We start from the raw sequence: 23,042 nt of genomic DNA, 5'->3' as shown, positions 1-23,042 counted from the left end.
GTTAGTGTACATCTTGCCAATTGGGTGTTTGCCATTTGCGTTGCCCATACCTGACCCGACCCTAACCCTAATGCCAAGACACGTTCCTGTTAATAATTCCGTTGCCCATACCTGACCCAACCCTAACCCTAATGCCAAGACACGTTCCTGTTTATAATTGCTCAATAATGATACTCTGTTGTGCACTGTCTGCGGGTAAGTTGCATTGATGTCAACTGATTAAACAAGTCGCGTTTAAGTAATTTCCACTATTAACAAGTGGTTAAATTGTGACAATAAATGTGTGGACAAATATTTGAGATTAATTTTGGTGTAGACAACTCTCGTTTAATTATTTTACACCATTACAAGTTGTTAAATTGAGAGAATAAATGTCTCAACAAATATTTAATACTTAGTTTGATGTAAACAACTCACGTTTGATTAATTCCCACAATTACAGGTTGTTAAATTGAAAGAATAAATGTGCGGACAAATATTTTAGACTTATTTTGGTGTAGACATCTCTCGTTTGATTAATTCCCACAATTACATGTTGTTAAATTGAGAGAATCAATGTGCGGACAAATATTTTAGACTTATTTTGGTGTAGACAACTCTCGTTTAATTATTTTACACCATTACAAGTTGTTAAATTGAGAGAATAAATGTGCGGACAAATATTTTAGACTTATTTTGGTGTAGACAGCTCTCGTTTAATTATTTTACACCATTACAAGTTGTTAAATTGAGAGAATAAATGTATGGACAAATATTTTAGACTTATTTTGGTGTAGACAGCTCTCGTTTAATTATTTTACACCATTACAAGTTGTTAAATTGAGAGAATATGTGTGCGGACAAATATTTTAGACTTATTTTGGTGTAGACAGCTCTCGTTTGATTAATTCCCACAATTACAAGTTGTTAAATTGAGAGAATAAATGTGCGCACAAATATTTTAGACTTATTTTGGTGTAGACAGCTCTCGTTTAATTATTTTACACCATTACAAGTTGTTAAATTGAGAGAATAAATGTGCGGACAAATATTTTAGACTTATTTTGATGTAGACAACTCTCGTTTAATTATTTTACACCATTACAAGTTGTTAAATTGAGAGAATAAATGTGCGGACAAATATTTTAGACTTATTTTGGTGTAGACAACTCTCGTTTAATTATTTTACACCATTACAAGTTGTTAAATTGAGAGAATAAATGTCTCAACAAATATTTAATACTTAGTTTGATGTAAACAACTCACGTTTGATTAATTCCCACAATTACAGGTTGTTAAATTGAAAGAATAAATGTGCGGACAAATATTTTAGACTTATTTTGGTGTAGACAGCTCTCGTTTAATTATTTTACACCATTACAAGTTGTTAAATTGAGAGAATAAATGTATGGACAAATATTTTAGACTTATTTTGGTGTAGACAGCTCTCGTTTAATTATTTTACACCATTACAAGTTGTTAAATTGAGAGAATATGTGTGCGGACAAATATTTTAGACTTATTTTGGTGTAGACAGCTCTCGTTTGATTAATTCCCACAATTACAAGTTGTTAAATTGAGAGAATAAATGTGCGCACAAATATTTTAGACTTATTTTGGTGTAGACAGCTCTCGTTTAATTATTTTACACCATTACAAGTTGTTAAATTGAGAGAATAAATGTGCGGACAAATATTTTAGACTTATTTTGATGTAGACAACTCTCGTTTAATTATTTTACACCATTACAAGTTGTTAAATTGAGAGAATAAATGTGCGGACAAATATTTTAGACTTATTTTGGTGTAGACAACTCTCGTTTAATTATTTTACACCATTACAAGTTGTTAAATTGAGAGAATAAATGTCTCAACAAATATTTAATACTTAGTTTGATGTAAACAACTCACGTTTGATTAATTCCCACAATTACAGGTTGTTAAATTGAAAGAATAAATGTGCGGACAAATATTTTAGACTTATTTTGGTGTAGACATCTCTCGTTTGATTAATTCCCACAATTACATGTTGTTAAATTGAGAGAATAAATGTGCGGACAAATATTTTAGACTTATTTTGGTGTAGACAGCTCTCGTTTAATTATTTTACACCATTACAAGTTGTTAAATTGAGAGAATATGTGTGCGGACAAATATTTTAGACTTATTTTGGTGTAGACAGCTCTCGTTTGATTAATTCCCACAATTACATGTTGTTAAATTGAGAGAATAAATGAGCGGACAAATATTTTAGACTTATTTTGGTGTAGACAGCTCTCGTTTAATTATTTTACACCATTACAAGTTGTTAAATTGAGAGAATAAATGTGCGGACAAATATTTTAGACTTATTTTGGTGTAGACAACTCTCGTTTAATTATTTTACACCATTACAAGTTGTTAAATTGAGAGAATAAATGTATGGACTAATATTTGAGACTTATTTTGGTGTAAACAACTCGCGTTTGATTAATTCCCACAATTACAAGTTGTTAAATTGAGAGACTAAATGTGTGGACAAATATTTTAGACTTATTTTGGTGTAGAAAAGTCGCATTTAATTTACTTCCACAAATTACAAATTGTTAAATTGAGAGAATAAATGTGTGGACACATATTTGAGACTTATTTTGGTGTAGACAACTCTCATTTAATAATTTTACACCATTACAAGTTGTTAAATTGAGAGAATAAATGTATGGACAAGTATTTGAAACTTATTTTGGTGTAGACAACTCTCATTTGATTAATTCCAACAATTACAAGTTCTTAAATTGACAGAATGAATGTATGGACAAATATTGACCATTATATTTGTGAGTAAATACCTGTTGTTTAATTAATTTCCACCTCTACAAGGTTGAGAGAATAAATGTGTCGACAAATATTTGATAATTATTTAGGTGTAAGAACTCGTGTTTGACCAACTTCCACCATTGCAAGTTGTTAAAATAATGAAATAAATATACTGGTTATCATTGGATATTTGATTCAATTGTGAAACTTTCTAACAACATGTTAACTGCTGGCTTCGAACCCTCAATCAACAATTCCGCAGACACAGTATAAATTCAACAACACCACAGAAGATATTCGTCTGTTGCCTGAATTGTTTTCGTAATATAGGGAACGCCATCGACACTTTAACAAAACTTACCTTGACTTGGGTATCTCTTGTCACAATCTGGAAACTGTTGAACAAATTGCGCGTCGTCCAGTTTAAGACGTTAGTTATTTTATTATTTATTCATTCAGTTTTGTATGGTGGAGTTTTGTGAGGTTTATTATTTTTTTGCGACGTTCTTTGTTTACTTGTTTACGGTTTGAGAGATTTCAGTTCATTTGATTTACGTTTTTACGGTAGCTCTGAGCGGGACTCGAACCCACTGTCTTTTCAAGCTAATTTTGTTTTATTTTGATGGCACGCTTGTGTACCACGGCAAGACGTTGGTCGTTAAGTGGTGTTCATTTTTCTAACTACTCCAGTGTTCCGATGAGTTGAACGGAAAAGCCAAAACGATTGCTGGTTTCTGATTGCTTCGGTTCTGGTGAGTGTGTATCTAGTGTGATTCGAACCCATGTCGTTTGTATTGGGCGTTTTTTTATTTCCCATGTTGGCTACGCCGTAATATGCAACCACTTCCCCGTTTTATTGTGATTTTGAGTGTTTAATGATGTCTTCCTCACCCGTCACGCCATGACCCAGTTTCAACCACATGGCCATTTTGCAACACAGTTCGTGACCCTCGGCGTCACCCGACTGACTATATGAGCGTTCTGTTCAACTGTTAAGCTAGGATTTATTACCGTTATTATCATTATATTGTCACGTGATTTGTTTTACCTTATGTGTAATCTTTATTGTAATTTGTATATACCAATTCGTATATACCGAGGAAACGACCCCGATTGAAGGTCATGTATTTTATGACGTCACCAATTCGTGTGTAGGTACTGCTTCTAGATCTGTGCCCAAAAAATTGTTAACTTTTCAAACAACACTCGTGTAACCACGCTGAAGTGATATTTTATGTTTTGGTGTTCCAAGAAATACCGGTCGCGCCGGTGATCGCGCCGAGTTAAATAAGGCGCACCGTATATAACTGACCGCGACGAGCTCGATCTTGGGCTCGCTTTTTTGAGGGCGAGCCCTTAAATGACCTCGCCACTGGCACGCCATTGGCTCGACATTGGCGGGACATGGCCTCGCCATTGCCTCGCCAATGGCGAGAACACATGGGTCCTTGTGTGCACATTGTACTGTATCTTGGAAAATGTGACCGGATTAAAGTTGTCAAAATCACCATTATTGTACGTGATGAAATAATTTTTATTGTCTGACCACTCTATAGCAGACACAGATCAAGCGTTTCAGGCTTCGCAGGACCCATCGTCAGTGTTAAAATCAACTAATAAACAGACTGGCAACGCGGGTATTTCTTTCGATCTAACGTGTGTCTCGTGTTTACTTTTGCGATAATGATTTAAGCTTATAAACAACTTGGGGGAGATAAGAAAATGTTCATGAAGTCACGCGAAAACGCATGATCTCGCGCGATACTACGGTGTTTCAACAGGAAGTGACGTGAAAGGTCAGACAGAAGTTTCATATGTTAGTGATTCTCATGGGTCCACAGACATTCATAAAACAGGTCCGAGTAAAAATAAAACAAAGTATAAAATTCAGTTGCAGGTCAGACTAAATAGCAGTGGAAATAAATCTGGTGGAAGTAAGTAATAAACGTTCTCTCAACGTGACGTTGCTACACACATGCACAAAATCAAAACATCACGTCAGTACTATTTCATGACCGTTATATTAATTTTGCCTCGATTGTTTGACTGGTACTCTTCTTGCCCTGATGTATAACATTTTCAAAGGCTTTTTAATACATGATCGACAGAATTTAATAACATAAGACCAGCTTTGTTGTAAACATGGTGACGTGAACTATCCTAGAAAACTATCAGAAAAAATTGCTGTGCTCCAGTAAAAGTTGTTCCTTTTTCTTAATTATACATTCAAGAAAATTACTATGAAGATATTCTATTACTTTTCTGAAATATGGTCAATTTTGGCTAAAAAATATATTATTCGGCAACTTGAAGTAAAACTCGCGTTTCCGAGTGATCTAAACTAAACTGAATACACAGAATGACTAAAATGGATCAAGAATTACCGATGTATGTACTCGCATTTTGGCAAAATTCAGCAAAACGTGGGCCACCAGCGTAGCCCAGACACACGTTCGCATGGGATTAGGCTGATTGACACCTCTACAGTAAGTTGTTCTATAGTCGTATAGAATGCTAAACAAAGCTAAATAATATTACAATCAAACACATGAAGAATCACAATATACTTGTACAGTAGAATACAACACACTAACTACAACTGCTAAGAAGGGAAAAATCATATTAAAATTACATTAAAATCGTAAAATCATAACTATAGCAGAAAGAATAATTCTAATTTTGGTGGAGCTGCTCAAATCTTATTTGCATACATTTTTTTATATATACTGTAGAATACTTTATTTTCGCTTGGAATTAATTTTCGCTATTTTCGCTGAAGGGATGATTCAGTGAAAATAAAATCCAGCGAATATACATTTTTTCCTATGTATTACATTCAACTTGACAAAAATCAGTGAAAATAAATTCCATACAAAATGCTTAAAAAGTGTTTTCAGCGAAAATTAATTCCAGCTAAAATAAAATATTCTACAGTAGTGCAATTCTGATTCCTGTACAATTTTCTATAATTTCTTTGAATTTTACTAGTTCATTTAACTTGCTAAAATTTAGTATAATTTCCTCACAGTACTTGAATAATTCAGTTCTGTGTGTATTGTACAGACTGAAGTCCATAAGGAAATGTATCTCATCTTCAATCTGCTTTTTATCACAGTATTTACAGACCCTTTCATTCCTCAGAGTTTTGCAATGCCTGCCAGTTTCAATATGGAGTTCATGATCAGAGCTTCTGAACTGGCATAAGGCTCGTCTCAGTTTGAAATTTACTCATTACTCAATTTTTTTTTCATTTTAAATTGTGTTTTGAATAATTTGCCAATTTGTTTGTTCTACCATTTGCTCTATTGTCATCAAATAGAGCTTCTTTCCATTTTATTATATAATTCTCTTTCAGCAAAACAGATATACATGTAGTCGTGGTTTAGAGCTGTTTCTCCTTTTTTATTTGTTGTTTGATTGCTTTATCAAGATTGCTACATGTATCACTGATAATTTTGTCAACATTTTTTGTCCACCCAGTCCTTATTTAAAGGTGCATTTTATTAACTTGAGCGTCTCTGGGAATTTTGGTCTGAACCAGAATTTAATTATTTGTGTATTAATTTTTATCTTCCCAATTCCCTAATATTGCAAGCTTAGTGGCATTCTTTTTAACCCCCAAGTATAATCTGCAAAAAGAATACTTAACATTTTCAATAAAATCATTCAGTATTTTTAGCAACTACCTCTCCCAATACTTCACACTGATAGCTAATGATGGGAGCTATCAAATAGCGTTAAAGCTGTGCTAATTTTTAGGTTTGATCACAGTCATGATAAAGGGACTGTGGTTTGATACAGAATTGAGTGTTTGTGTTAGTACTGTATGAACATTACCTTCATTGCTTTTTTGCTCTGCTGTCGACTTTGTCGAGCGGAGCTTATCATATGAGTGATAAACTGTGATTGTCTATCTCCGTCGTCCGTGTCAATGTTTTACATTTTCAACTTCTTCTTGAAAACTACAATTCTTATTGCTTTGATACTTGGTGTACTGTAAAGGGATTAATTATTCACTGGGTTTTAATTTTGCATATTTCGCTGACTGGAAAATGCGCTAAATTAAAACCCAGTGAATATGTAAAATTTAGCATATAACACATTATTTAAATAATAAAACCGTGAATTTAAAACCTACTGAATATGCAAAAAAAACGGTAAATCAGCGAAATTTAAACCCAGCGAAAATTAGTCATTTTACAGTATATGTACCTTGGGCAGACCTCTCTTAGATTTGTTCATTTCGTGATATCTTTATTCTCTAATTTTGACGAATACTTTTGTCATTTTTGGTAAAAGTGATTTTTTCGATTACTTTGATATTATATTATGACAGAACCCCACACCCTCCCCGTGACTTTCGTTGTGTATAAAAATTATTTTCACGGGTGATGCGGTGTATCCTGCCATCGTACTTTCACTAGCGAAGCAAGATTACACTGCATCTTGAGTGAAAATAACTTCCATACGCAATGAAAGTCACAGGGAGGGTGTGGGGTTCTGTTATCATTACATATGTTTTATATTTGATTATTTCATATTAAAGAAAGAACGTGCAACAAACCAGGATGGAATTTAGGTCGGGGAAACCCTATTGCCCATTAATATGTTCCAAGATAGTGTTACGCCCTAGCAAAGCGTGTCAGTGTAGAGCGCGTACTGTCTGTGTGAAAATAAAATAATCAGATGTCTAATCTGAGTCACTGTCCGAATAAAAAAACTTGTGGACATTTAGTTGGGACCACGACAAAACCAGAAATTGAACTGGACGACACAGTTTATGTTGAAGTTAAAAGTTCCTCCACAGATATGTGCATTGGCAAACATGCCGTGCAACTGCGGTATTCCACTGACGGAATGACTTTCACCGACAGCAGTCGTCGCTGAGCTGCACGCTACAACTTCGTTTGTGATGTTGTTTGCTGGTCGTGGATTGACTGAGTCTTAGTTACCGGTTAAAATGTTGCTCATTTGGCGTTAGTAATCTTTATTTGTAACGCTGCAACATCGCCAGCAGAAACCTCCTGGTATCTCGATATTGATGGTTGTGGCTCCATAGTACATGTGATCGCTGATTTTACTACGGGTGGATCTTGCGAGAGCCCTTCAAGGTTTATAAATCTCAGTTTCCAGGTGGTCAACATACATTAAGTTCTCCGAATTGTAGTATTCCATATGATGTACACCTAACATGCCAACAATGTTGCTGAACAATTTGAACTGGACAAAAATAGCAGACGAAAATGTGTTTACAAAATAAAAATAGTTTGGTAGCCAATGAAAATACCATGTTCATTTGCATATACCGGGGTAGACCGTGAAAATACCGAAAATATTATTGCATGGGTGATATGCAAATTAGTTTTGGTCTAAATAAGTGCCTGCCTAAAGAAACCATTACCATTGTTAAAATTTCATTTCACTCGGCAAGTATATTCATGTACCCCGGGGAAAAATATCGTACTTCTAAATATTGTTTATTTCTGCTATGTTTCGAAAAACGGTTCTCCTGAAGGGACTACTTTGTTTACTCTTAGACCTCATTTGCATATGGGGTGTGGAAATACCGATTTTGATTTCAGGGACGAATCAAAATAAACTGCAGTACATATGTAATAATTATAGGTACTACATGTGGACCTCTTTCAGATTTGTTCATTTTGTGATGATACCTTCAATTCTCTGATTTTGATATTTTTGTCATTTTTGTTAAAAAGTGAAACTTATGGTTTGATCTCTGTTCATGCATGCGTCTGGACCTATATCTTACTAGTAGACATACCTGGACTGATTACATTCAAACTCCACACACACATCATACATAATATTAGACATATGCACATCAATTTGTTTCACGATCTGATTCAAGTGGAAAAATCATTAAAATCAAGCATTTATGGATGGATTTTGTTCAAACTTGGTGCATGCGTTGGACATTATTGGACCTTGATGCATGTCATTTTGTTTTTCAAATCAGATTTAAAATGACTGACTGGGGCCATTTTGTTTCAATGAGTGCAGTTTTAATGCCATATCTCTGCGATGCTTTGACTGATTATGTTCAAATTTTATACATTCATTATAGATTGCATTCTGGAACCGGATCTTGGTCGTTTATGGATGGATTTTGTTCAAACTTTGTACGTACGTTGGACATTATGGGTCCCTGATGCACATCATTTTATTTTTCAAATCTGATTCAAAATAACTGGCTGGCGGCCATTTTGTTTTAATGAATGTTGTTCTAGAGCTGCATTTCTGACATGATTTGACAGATTATGTTAAAATTTTATATGTTCATTCAACATCATGTTATAGATACACAGATGTATTCAAAATAGACAACTGATGGCCATTTTGTTTTAATTATTAAAGTCTGTTCCACAGCAATATCTCTCAATATGGACAAGTATTTGTTTGACAATCAGATACAAGATGACTGAATGTCAATCATTTCAGTGTTAAAAAATCACCATAATCATACATCAGCTTCTGGATCCATATCTCTGACATGTTTGTGTTTGAACTATATTACTATAAACAAAATTATATATCTTAAGTTTGATAACTAACAGGGACTGTGCCATGCATGGCATGTTGTATTATAGAAATTACCATTTATACCATATTTTTGTAGATTCCAGTATAGACGATCGCATATACATATCTATCAATATTTAAAAGTGCAGTATAAAGTTTGCCTAAGTAGATCAATAATGCTACTCCTCCATGATTGCTGGGTTCAGATTTTGGTCCTTTCTTGTATATTCGGTAATATCTTAAAATAAAAGTATTTCACAGTATTTCCATGTTTTAAAATTGTAACTTGTAATACATACATTATACATATAGATACAAGCAAGCAATACTTCCTTAGCAATCTATCAGCAATCCATCTATAGCAGTGAATGATGTTAGTTTTAATATCTCTTTTATCTCCTTCCGAGGTTACATGTTAATAACTTATCACTTGCATAATATGTATACATGTATCTCCACATTGTGATATAATACAGGACAGATTGAAAATGCGTATCACATAGTTAAATGTCACATACACTGTACTGCCGGAGTTTCTGGGTTCATATACATATCATATGGATTGTGGTGAAAATGATACATTTTGGAAATCTTTGGAAATGTGTATTTTTGAAATTATTATTCAGTCTTTATAGGTTGAAATTAAAATAAATCCTTGTGAACTTGATCAAATAGAATATTGTATGGTCAAGAAAATTTGCATACAAGGAGCGTGGAAATGATAGATTCGTATCTGGTGTTACATTTTACTTTTTTGGCCTGTGGGAATAATGCTTGTGATAAGTATATAATCCCATGATATTTTTTCTTAGCCTACAGTTCGGATTGATACAAAACTTGTGTCTGCTGACGTCAACCTAAGAGAAAATATTGTAAGATTATACATTTGTATGTAATTATTATTCTTAGATCATTTTTGACCTGTTAGCAGTTCCATTCTGTGATACATACCTTGGTTTGTACTCCACAAATAATTTATTCTTGTTATGTAAGAGATATACATGTAGATGCAAGAACAATTTTTTTTCAATCAACATTTTATTTTTATTCTTCAAGATAGGTTTCGCAGTGATAATAATGTGAGGACTAATAAAACCATTACCATTCAATACTGAATTATGAAATAACAAAAATTTATTGTTGTATTCAATTACTAACTGTGAATATATATTGTATGGGTGTAGTTGTGTTTATTTATTGGCTTGTACATGTAGTTACTCAATACACTGGGGTATAGTAGCATCAATAAGGTGTGTATTTACATATGCTAATTGAAATCTTCGCCTTTTCTAAAGGAATCATTGTCACGAGTCTGTTCTCATACAAAGTTACTAGCCTGACAAAATTGCGTGAGTTGCGCCCTCATGGTGCTCCAAACCCAACACGCCTGACAGAACGATGTACTTATTCACTTCCCAGACAATTTTTTGTGGTACTAATCAAATTACAGGAACAACAGATAGTGACAGCCATCAAAGAGTAACCATTAACAGCAGACTTTATTTCCGCCCGATGTTTATCATCTTGTTGAAAACAGTCTGCGAGTTTTGCTGACAATGCTTTGATTGACAGTGTAACCATGACCACAAAAATGAATATTCATTGAAATCAAGAAGGCATAAACTTTACGAATTCGCAGGCATTAGTGAGGTCTGATGCCGTTCAGCCAGAGAGGGCTATAAAGTTACTTGTGTTACTGTTGTTTTTTTTCTCATAAAGCCAAATAATTATTCAACTCCTTGTGGAATCTTTATAAATTTCACCTACTTCTATTAGAAGTGCATCTCCAATAGATGAACGTATTTAACCAAAAATCTTATTTATTTTATTCTGGTTCATATACATAGTTGCATGCACTACTGATGGAGCAAATACAGTGTGGCCAAATAAAAAAAAATGTTCTAGGTTCTATAATATGCTTTTCAAATATAGTAGTGTAGTTAGGGGATTTTCCTATGAATTTTTTACTTGGTTGTAATTGTGTTTTCATTTTCCTTTCATTTGCATACATGTATGTAACTGTTTTAACAGGTATGAGTGTCATGAATGATGTTTAAAGTTTTTTAGATTACAGTTTTTAAAAATAGTTTAATTTTTCTTTTCTTGGTCAGAAAAGCGAAGAAGAGAAGCAATTGCAGCCTCATCTCTCTTCACTCATGCTTTGGTGGATAACCTTAATTCTGGGTGAGTATCTCCGATTTCTTCTAGGTGTCTTTTTAGTTGAACGCTGTACAGGAAAAGAAATGTAGTTTCATATTAGAGAGATTTTGATTTGCCTTAAAGATATATTATCACCTGTATTTTATTAGAAGCGATTATTCATGTTATCGTCATTTAATAAATGCAAACATTTGGGCTAATTGTATGCGGGTCAGAAGTTTGTTGCCAATAGCTGAACTATTACTAATAGCAAGCATTTCCGTAGATAATGTAATGATTGTATTTTAATAGTCATAATAGACAGTGAATCTCACAGGCAATGTATTGTTAAACAATTAAAGATGGCTTTATCACACAAATAATTCAAATGCAATGGCAATTCTAATTAAAATTGATCTGCAGTGTATACCAATAAGGTCTGTCCTACATATATAATAAATCCTCTTCTGTCAGTGCATCCAAGCAAACATCATACACCTCCTTGCTTGGTTGTGTTTAGCATGCAGCCAATGCAGAATTCAAAGAGCAATGCATGATGGGATTTATTGGAGTAAAGTCAATAATAACTTCATAAATGACTAAATATTTCAGGTAGACCTGGATATCTCCTGAATACCATAAATTTAACATTTATTTTTGGCTCAAGCTTCTCAAAATTTAAAGGGCTTTTCAAAGAACACCTCCCACCAATTTAGGCTTTTTTGGCTTGTACCAACTCAGATCTTATATTTTCATATTTTAGCAATACAACATCATGCTCATCTAAATAAAAAAGAAATGCATTCAACAATTTTATAAATGACGTTCTGTTGGGGAAACCAGGGATTATATTATCAATAATATTAGCTTCCTTAGCAGTAATGCTTTAAATTTAACTGCATTGCATAATACATGCTTCTAATGTGTTGTTTCTTCTTTTCATTCAACCTTCCAGGGTAGCACAGGCTTATGTGAATCAGAAAAAACTAGATGCAGAGGCAAAGCAATTACAATCTCATGCAGCACAGTTTACAAAACAGACAATGCAGTGGTTGCAAATGATGGAACACTTTAACCAAGCACTGAAAGTAAGTGTACATGTGTAAATTGGATTCGAGGATGTTTCAGTCGAATTTTGAGAATATTGCAATGAATTACGGTACAAAGCCATTAAGGCTGGCAGTCCGCTGGCTCTAACAATTAACACCCCTTTCGAGAGCCAGCAGCTTAAAAGAATGTGCCCTTTGAAAAAACGCTAGCATGCTACAATGTGTTGAGCAGGCAACCTTTAAAAGTCTGTAGTCATCGTGCCACGCATGCGCAAAATATATGCATCTGATATATTCATAAGATGGCGACTTCGACTGTTGCGCAGATCAATGAGTACAAACTGAGACGTTACCATGCTTCAATTAGATATTTTTTAGGTGAATGCAAGGTATCCAAGGAGTCACCGGTATTAATTAGTACAAGTCATGCCCGGGTCAAACCTCATACTTGTGATTTCCATTAGAAGAGCACATTGAATTATATATAATAAACCCTGCAGGGATAAAATGTTTGACATATTGAAATTCACATGTTGCTTTGAATTTGATTCATTTGATTGAAATGCTTAAATTTGTTCTAATATCTAAATATAAAATATGTAAATATCTATGTTTTGCACCTGTGTTTGCCAGGCATGTGAATTTTGATGGTCACTTGATTAAAGTAGAGGCAACAAATACTTGCAACAACTATTTACTTCATAAAAATTATGCACCAAGTATCCTACTATAGATATTAAATTGCATGATTTTAAATTTACACCTGACAACAGTGTCACAATGTGTGCCTTATCACTAATTAGCAAAAATTCATGCAGGTGTAACTGATGTACAATTTTAAAATCCTCCACATAAGTTGCCATGACAATGCCAATTTTCCTGATCCTCCGATATAATGATTCAAGGATAAAATATCCATGCAATACTAGCATTATTGGATTTTTTCCCTTGTGTGGTTGAGTCAATGTATAAATGTGGAATTATTGTTGAATACTGTAAAAAATGTCTTTTTAGCTAGCACATTATTTTTCAGCTAATTTAGCTAATTCCCAATTTCGCTAAATTAAGATTTCACTAAATAGAATAGAGTATATACCGGTACTCACAGTTAGATTATTGGTACTTTAGCTAAATTAAGATTCAGTTAATTCCTGCATTGAAACAAATTCGCTAAAATGATATGTGGCTATTTCAAAGTGTTTTACAGTATTTTTGGCCTGGATCACAATGGATAATACAGTCAAACCTGTCAATAGTGGCCACCCAGGAGACTTCGAGATTTTGGCCTTAATAGACAGGTGGCCTTTCTATACAGGTTCACTAATTTATTCATGAATATTAATTAGGCATTGAATGAATGCATTAAAACACTTCTACTACTGTACAGAGTATCCAAACACTTTTTACAAATAAAAAATAAAGAGTAGTATCGAAAATTAAATGTTTGAAGATTTGTACAGTAAAGTTCATGTTCAGCAGCAGTTTTAGTCTCATTTCCTACTAAAGAAATCACTCAGCTTGCTTTGTTTAGCTATTCTGATTTTTATGTTTCTTTTAATATTTATTGTGTCTTGTACACTTAGTAACTGTTCTAATAAATCGGAATGTCCCTGGGCTATAGCAGGAAAGAGGGACAGAGTTAACAGAGCTTTATTGATCACTACAACATACACGAAAAGAACACTATGGTAGTGCTGGATCTCCTTCTATTTATGTGACAACTTGACAGTATTTTCCCCCACCACAATTCCCTTTAACATTTTTTTTTTTCAAAAATCTTACTCACTCACGAAATGGTTGACCCCTTTAATCAAAACACTACCTTGCGCAATCAAAATCTGGGCGACTTCCATGTTATTGTACCGCTGCAACAATAGAAACATGTGAAATATGCCTGGCGACTTTGGCCGGCGAACTGAAGTCAGTTGAACATCATTGTTAAAAGCATCTATTGTTACATGTACCGAGGCAGTAGCGACCGAAAAAAAAGGTTGAATGAATTTAGTTGGACAAGGAGACGATACTGCACACACATTCCGTCGCAGTGATCAATACACAGTAATGGAAGCGACACTACTTTTTGACCCGAGTTATCATAACCCACGAAGAACAAGAACTATTTAGGCTATTTAGCATAATTTATTTGGATGGATAAACAACAGGCATGGCCGTTGCGTTGCGTTGATTTTTTCCCCTTTTTTGCTATCAGTTCTAGTTACATGCGTATTTGTCGATATTTATAGGAGTCAAAGTGAATAAATATCGATACTAAATAACAAGTGAGTTGTTATATCTTTTTGTTGGTAATCAATTCGATTACCGGCTGGCTGTGGTAAACTGAATTATAAACAAGAGAAAAAAAACATAATTGCCGAAGCCATCGGTTGAATGAAAGGTGTTAAAATGTGCCAACTTTGTCTTTGGTGATTTGCTATGATTAATTTTTGTACTCTGCAAGACATCCGGGAACTATGTCCGTTATATGCAGTTCAATTGATCACTGCGACCGCTGAAACCTGGCTGTTGGCCGTGTTAGACAGGTGGCCGCTCTATGGAGTGTCAATTACATGGCAAATTGCACGGGACTGCTGCATGGTGGCCGCTCCGGAGAGGTGACAGTTGATGATGGCCGCTAAGATAGGTTTGACTGTATATGTTTCCATGTAGTCATGCGTTGGGTGGAGTTTATGTAAACCCTACCTGGCTGCATTTGGTCTCAAGGGAATATAAAGTATGACCTTGGAAAATAAGTTTACATCTGACACCCCTTAATGAAGAGTAGAATATGCATACATTTTACATTACATAAATTCCATCACATAAATACTTCAAAACAAAAACATAAAATAAATATGGACACTAGGTTTATCACATAAACAAGTTTACAGATAGTGCAATGTCTGATTACTAGTCCTATAGTTCCATTGAAACAAGACCACCACAACAAACATTTGAATGCACATATACAGTCAATGGGCAGAAAAAAAAAAGCCTATGTTGACATGGCTACTATGAAAAGAAATAGACAGGACTCATCTAATAAAATCAATCTGAGGTTACATTTCCCAGTAAAATTAAAAGTCAACTAATACAGTCAATATAATGTGGAATTTTAGGGTGAGGTTCCACAAATAACAAAAAAAAACAGTGATACACCACTACTTCTGAATAGTGATTTTAGTGAATTATGATAATTTTGGGCAAGGGAATGCTGAATTCAGGCTACTGGGAACCGATCTCCATGAAATGTTAATTCATTTCCTAATACCATTGACGACTGTAAGATTAAAATATGAATCATACAATTTGTAAAACAGACATAGCATTTGGTTATTTTATGGTGTCATACAGTATAAACACTTCAGTTGTGAATACTAACAATTGCATTCATATCATTGATAAATAAATACATGTACCCCACAGAAATCTGAAAGAGCAGATATTCACATAGCAACTATATGAAAACTATTTGAAACCCTCAAAGTTTAATGTTTTTCCCCTTGTTGCCATTTCAATTTGTTGGTGGTAAACTTGAAAATTTAGTAGCCAGGTACAAATTTGTTGGTTGCCAGGAATTATTACGTTTGATAAATACAAACTAAACTACATTATTTTCGCTTGAAATTAATTTTCGCTATTTTCACTGAAGGAATGATTCAGTGCAAATAAAATCCAGCAAATATACCTTTTTTCCCATATTTTACATTCAACTTGTCAAAAATCAGTGAAAAAAAATACATACAAATCACTAAAAAAGTCTATACAGCGAAAATTAAATCCAGCTAAAATAAAGTATTTTACAGTATACTGAAATACCAATCATGTTAATTTATTCAAGCATATTTGAAATCATATGTTTTTTCATCCTTGTCAAAAACATGTCTTGGACAAATGCACTGAACATTTTCTTCAACTCCTATCTCGATTGGCACGTCATGACCATCTTATCTTGGCTTCAGCAACAGACTCTCTGACTCCCTGGTAGGCTGCATTTCATTTCAACACCAAATGTGATTTCTCTTGTATCATCATCATCCTACACTGATTCATTAACAGGATGACATTCACTTTCAATCGCATCATTTTGCTACAACCTGCATGGTTTATCACTTGCACTTGCATTTATATGCAGGGATCATACATATGGCAAATAGTTGAAGAAGTGTATTTTGTTCATTAAATTTAATCACCATGAGGACCAAAATGGTCACAACAACACACATCACACAAAACAAAATGGCCCGGGCCAGTGCATTGAAAAAGCTTAAAGCGTGGTGGTCATCGCACAGCCCGTGTTCAAATTTCATGTAAATAAACAAAGTATTTTACACTCATTGAATATGTTGCTATGAGTCTCATATCGAACAGGACGCGGCACGATGACTGCCGCCTTTTAAGTAAATGTGGCAAGTGCAATCACTGAAAAATTCACAATGCGTCACATGCATATCATTGTAAACAACCTCGACTTGAACACACTGTTCATACTGACAAACCATGTAAAAACTCACTAAACTATAAAATGGTGGTATAATCATAACCAATAATTCTTTGAAAATGCATAACAGAGATGCAGGAGAAAATCTTGTCAAAGAAGGTGTCATTGGTACTGTTCCAGTAGACAAACCTGTTCATTATTGAATATTTAACAGATGCATTTGTAAACATGATAGTGGCATTTCAACACATGCAGTATGCTAGTAAGAAAATACAGTGCCCACAAGGTAGTGATAATGAACTATGCCAGGCAAACAAAATATTCATTCGTTTAGTCCGAACAGGGGACTTATGTTTTGACCTCTGTGCTTCCGTCCATGCGTGCGTGCGTGCGTCAAGACCTGTATCTTAGAAATGCCTGGACCAATCACAATCAAACTTCATACATACATCATACATGATATTATACATATGCACATCAATTTGTTTCACGATCTGATTCAAGATGGCCAAATGGCGGCCATTTTTGTACTAAAAATCATCATAATCAAGCATTTCTCGGCTGTTCACAGATGGATTTTGTTCAAACTTGATGCACATCACTTTGTTTTCAGATAAGATTCAAAATGGCTGACTGGCAGCCATTTTGTTTTAATAAATGTGGTTCTAGTGCCATATCTTGCTGTGACTGATTATATTCAAATTTTAATTATTCATTATACATCATGTCATAGATATAAAGATATATTGGTTTGACGATCCTATTAAAAATGGCCGAATGGTGGTCATTTTTGTACTAAAAAAAACATCAAATATCTAGCATTTCTGGCATTTATGGATGGATTTTGTTCAAACTTGGTACACACAATGTACATTAGACATTACAGGTTCCTGATGCACATTATTTTATTTTTTAGATCAGATTCAGAATGGCTGACTAGTGGCCATTTTGTTTTAATGAATGGGCTTCTAGAGCCATATCTCTGACATGCTTTGACTGACTCTGTTCAAATTTTATATATCCATTATACATGTATTCAAAATGGCTGATTTTGTTTTAATTAATGCTGTTCCAGAGCAATATCTCTCAATACTCGTTTGACGATCAGATACAAATGTCAATCATTTAAATGTTAAACAATCATCATAATCATATTCTTGACATGTTTATATTCCAGCTATATTACTATAACAAAACTATATATCTTAAATTCAATAACTAACAGGGACTGTGCCATGCTTGTTATTCTGCAAGTTACACAAAAATAGAACTGCGCAAATGCTTGTGACCAGCCTTTCTTGTTCCAGGAACCTTGGGCGGAAGACAAGCACACATTGTCTACTTTATTCATAAATTCTTGTTCTCTCTAAATTTATAGGAGATAGGTGATGTAGAAAACTGGGCAAAAAGTATAGAGACTGACATGAGAACCGTATCGAGTGCTTTGGAATATGCATATAAAGGTGAGTTTTTGATATCTGTTGAAACACTGCCCTCTAGAGATAGGAACTATGATTGGTAGAATTATTTCTGTATTTAAAAAAAAATGACAGATTTTTATACTGGATGATTATAATAAGAAAATAAAAATGATATCACCTTATTTTGTGCTTGCTTGAGAAGTAAAGCTTTTTCATTGAATACATCCGTACAAGTGAATCTCCCGCATAAAAGTAAGCAAATTTAAGTGACTTATCTTTGTTATAATTTTTAATTTATTGTTAAAGTTTAAAGTATACATATGTTCACTCATTTAACAAGAATCACTCATTAGATTTGAATGAAACTTGGTAATAGATGCTTTTGGATAATCAACATTATTAGCAAATATGACAGTCATTGCTATTGGCATACATGTAGGTGATTGTCCCTCATCATCATACCATGTCAAATTTATTTTCAAGCAACATCTTCTTGAAAACTCTATTGCTTTTATACATAGTACTTATCTTCCTTGGTTGGTCCTTTATTAGATTTGATCATTTTGTGTCATATTTCAATTTTCTATTTTTAATGAATAATTCTACTACTACTAATTCAGAGACATATCCTACAATTTAAGTACTATTAAACATATCGTTAACAATGATAAATTCTAAACACATGAGTGGAAACACTTCAATGTAAACAAAGCCCAGGTTATTGGTTTGTCCCTATGAGGTTTTTGTGACAACATGTGTGCATGCATTATTATTATTATAGCAAGACTGCTTTGCGAAGCTATTTCATCCTACATTTTTTAGTTAAAATCTGTGCATATTAATTACTTAATGTGCTTAACATTAGCACATATTTCGCAATTCTGGCAATATATTTGTAAAATCATCAGTCTATTTTAATAAAACTTGGCACATAGGTACTCTGGGATAATCATCAGTCTTGATTATTTTTTGGTGAATTCTGAAAGACTAAAAAGTATCAATACGTGTATTTCCTAAAATGCATGACTTTCTAAATATCTATGTTAATGTATTATTAATATTTGTTGTCATCTTCTGACATGTGTATATCTGTTTTTTCAGATCAGTCACAAAGGACATGATTTAAAGATAACGATATATCCAGGAATTATATTACATTGGCAGATATGTGATTTCCATGGCAATCAAAATGTGAATTCTCATGGCTGAATACCAGAACTGATACGATCAATGGTTTTGAATCTTGCTTGCTTCTCGTATTATTTTAATAGTAACGCAACAATCTTTGTGATCTGACTCAATTGACCACAGTTCTACATTCTGTTTGACTGTTAACAAATGTGAGACAACAAATAGTATATTCTCATGTCACACCCAATTTAGGTTCTACATAATGTACTAGTGATTGACCACACCAGGCAACTCTATAGTCGTTGCACAATGGCAATGGAATATATTTATAATTTGTCTTTGAGTCTCTGAGATGTAACATGTGTAAACTGATCAAAATGTAAATTGAATCTTGTCTAAACTGAACACTGTAAGCTCAAAACCTGTCTAAACTGGAACAATGTATTGACTGGAAAGATGTCACGTAAAAAGTTGTATTTGACTTTCTTTTTTTGTATTTAACAATTAATGACTGAATTATGCCACGATATATGAAATGCTATGCATATATTTACATTGAAGGCCGTAATGTAATGTAATGGCGATGATACATCAACTGTTTGACAGCCTGCTGCTGGAATTCAATCTGAACTGGTTTCACTGTAGTAAGCAATGTTTTGTCATTGAAACATCACTAGAGTGGAATGATTGAAGGATGTTCGCTTCAATAGCTAGGAATATTCTAGTTTTTTTGATTCACAATGCATTTTGTACATATATGTAAGTTATATTTAATAAATGGAATGAACGAATAAACCTATCTATTGTATTACTGTGCATGTTGCAGTCAAATGTGTCACTGTACACAAGCATAGGCATTTGATAATTGGTTTTCATTTTCACTTTTTGTAAATGTGCAGCATCATACTTACAAACCCAGCATAGCTAGCTAGATGTGCAGCATCATACTTACAAACCTAGCATAGCTAGCTAGATGTGCAGCATCATACTTACAAACCCAGCATAGGTAGCTAGATGTGCAGCATCATACTTACAAACCTAGCATAGCTAGCTAGATGTGCAGCATCATACTTACAAACCCAGCATAGGTAGCTAGATGTGCAACAACATACTTGCAAACCCAGCATAGGTAGCTAGATGTGCAGCAACATACTTGCAAACCAAGGACAGATGTGCAGCATCATATCTACAACAGATAGATGTGCAGTATCTTACTTACAAATTCAGGATAGATAGCTAGATATGTAGCATCATATCTACAAACCAACAACAGATAAATGTGCAGCACACCATACTTACAAACTCAGAATAGCTAGCTAGATGTGCAGCAACATACATACAAATCTACAACAGATACACGTGCAACATCATACAAAGATAGCTAGATGTGCAGCATCATACTTACAAACCCAGCACAGATAGCTAAAGGTGCAGCATCGTATCTACAAAGCTAGGTCAGATAGATGTGCAGCATCATACTTACAAACCCAGCACAGATAGCTAAAGGTGCAGCATCGTATCTACAAAGCTAGGTCAGATAGATGTGCAGCATCATAGTTACAAACTCAGGACAGATAGCTGGATATGCAGCATCATACTCGCAAACACAGGACAGATAGCTAAATGTGCAGGAGTGTACTTACAAATTCAGATAGTTAGATGTTCAGCATCATACTTACATACCAAACACAGATAGCTAAAGGTGCGACATCATACACACAAAGCCCGGTCAGATAGATGTGCATCATATTTACAATCCAAGCAAAGATAGACAAATGAGTAGCATCATACTTACAAACCCATCACAGATAGCTAAATGTGCAGGAATATACTTACAAACCCATCACAGATAGCTAGATATTCGGCATCATAATTGTAAACCCAGCACAGATAGCTAGATACATTCTGGCCATGCTGTGTGGCGCGTATCGCGTGGACGGGTTTCACGTTCTCTGCACGTAATAAGCTCGGTTATTAAGCATCCTTTTTTGGGGATGCCCGGTGGCCGAGGGGAAGACGTGTAGTGGCGTGAAGCTAGGCGATTAGGTGCCGTACGCGAGCGCCGGTTCGAGTCACGCACGCAGTACGTATTTACTATAATTAGACATAGTCTTTACCTTGCCGTTTATTCGGTGTTATTTGCTTACTTTACTTCCTATGTCGACAGCAACTATGAGTTTAAAAATTATTTCTCAGTACTTATTCACTGTTAAAATGCTGTACCGTTACTTTCACCATCCTACTACAGCCAGATCTGAAGGCCTTTGCCGCATTCTGGCCATGCTGTGTGGCGCGTGGCGCGTATCGCGTGGACGGGTTTCACGTTCTCTGCACGTAATAAGCTCGGTTATTAAGCATCCTTTTTTGGGGATGCCCGGTGGCCGAGGGGAAGACGTGTAGTGGCGTGAAGCTAGGCGATTAGGTGCCGTACGCGAGCGCCGGTTCGAGTCACGCACGCAGTACGTATTTACTATAATTAGACATAGTCTTTACCTTGCCGTTTATTCGGTGTTATTTGCTTACTTTACTTCCTATGTCGACAGCAACTATGAGTGTAGCTAGATACAATGTATTCGGCATCATACTTACAAACCCAGCACAGATAGCTAAAGGTGCAGCATCATACCTACAAAGCTAGGTCAGATAGATGCGCAGCATCATACTTACAAACTCAGCACAGATAGCAAGATATGCAGCATCATACATGTATCTACAAACCCAGCACAGATAGATGTGCAGTATCATACGTACAAACCATGGGAATGTTTTGTTTCTATGGGAAGTAAGCTTAAAAAATAAAATTTTAATTTAGTCAGTTTTCATAATGAAATACATAATAACATGTACTTATAAATTTGAATAAGGTTCAACAGCCTTTTCATTTAGTGCCAGTTTATACACCATAAAACCTCTGGTTTAGGTGTCACACTCAAAGAGTGAAAGGCCTTCATAGGGATCGCGAAACATTGAATTGAATCCCCCCCCCCCCCCCAAAAAAAAAATTCACATACCGGTAATGTAATACGCATTATTTTTTTAATATTGTTGATAACGAAAAGTAAAGTATGTTCTAAAAGAAGTTTTGAATAAATACAAACACAAATACATTGCTTAGTGGTTAGTACCGGTAACAAATGATCACGGTAGCACAATCTGGTCATTCTGCGTTTCGCAAGTGAATAACTTACTTGTTTTCAAAGTATTGCAATTGTTGATTAATATTCAGTAATGATTATAATAACACACAAAAATTTAATTCGTTGAATTTTTATGAATTGGAAGTAATATTCAACTTAGTTTCATCGTAAACGAATGATTTCAGTCGAATGTAAATGCTCGATGCGATATGATATCCATCATGTTTTCATTTACACGTGGCTCATTTAAATATATTAACGACGGTTCAGTGACCTCGTGGTGAACACAACGCGGTAGTAGATTTACTGATGTTCTAGCAAGATCTTAATGCTTTGATTTTAACGGGGAAAACGGCATGATTTTTTTTTTAAATCAAAAAATAAGTTGTTTTCAAAAAATAAACTGAGCATTC

The 23,042-nt window shown here is 34.5% G+C and overlaps 1 protein-coding gene across 1 annotated transcript in view; it reads left to right on the top strand.

Moving 5' to 3' along the window:
• LOC100370656 (biogenesis of lysosome-related organelles complex 1 subunit 1-like) overlaps window positions 1-19,740 on the top strand; it is a 34,385-nt gene extending 14,645 nt beyond the window's left edge. The window contains exons 2-5 of the mRNA XM_002734198.4: window positions 11,426-11,498; window positions 12,409-12,541; window positions 18,319-18,403; window positions 19,463-19,740. Coding sequence (XP_002734244.1) covers window positions 11,426-11,498; window positions 12,409-12,541; window positions 18,319-18,403; window positions 19,463-19,482 — 311 coding nt within the window. The 3' untranslated portion in view covers window positions 19,483-19,740. The remainder of the gene's footprint in view (window positions 1-11,425; window positions 11,499-12,408; window positions 12,542-18,318; window positions 18,404-19,462) is intronic.
• The last annotated feature ends 3,302 nt before the right edge of the window (window positions 19,741-23,042 follow it).

Source organism: Saccoglossus kowalevskii, chromosome 7, assembly GCF_978046115.1.
Source record: "Saccoglossus kowalevskii chromosome 7, keSacKowa6.1, whole genome shotgun sequence".
Lineage (NCBI taxonomy): Eukaryota > Metazoa > Hemichordata > Enteropneusta > Harrimaniidae > Saccoglossus > Saccoglossus kowalevskii.
The sequence above is the reverse complement of the archived record's forward strand: the minus strand, read 5'-3'. Positions and strand labels throughout refer to the sequence as shown.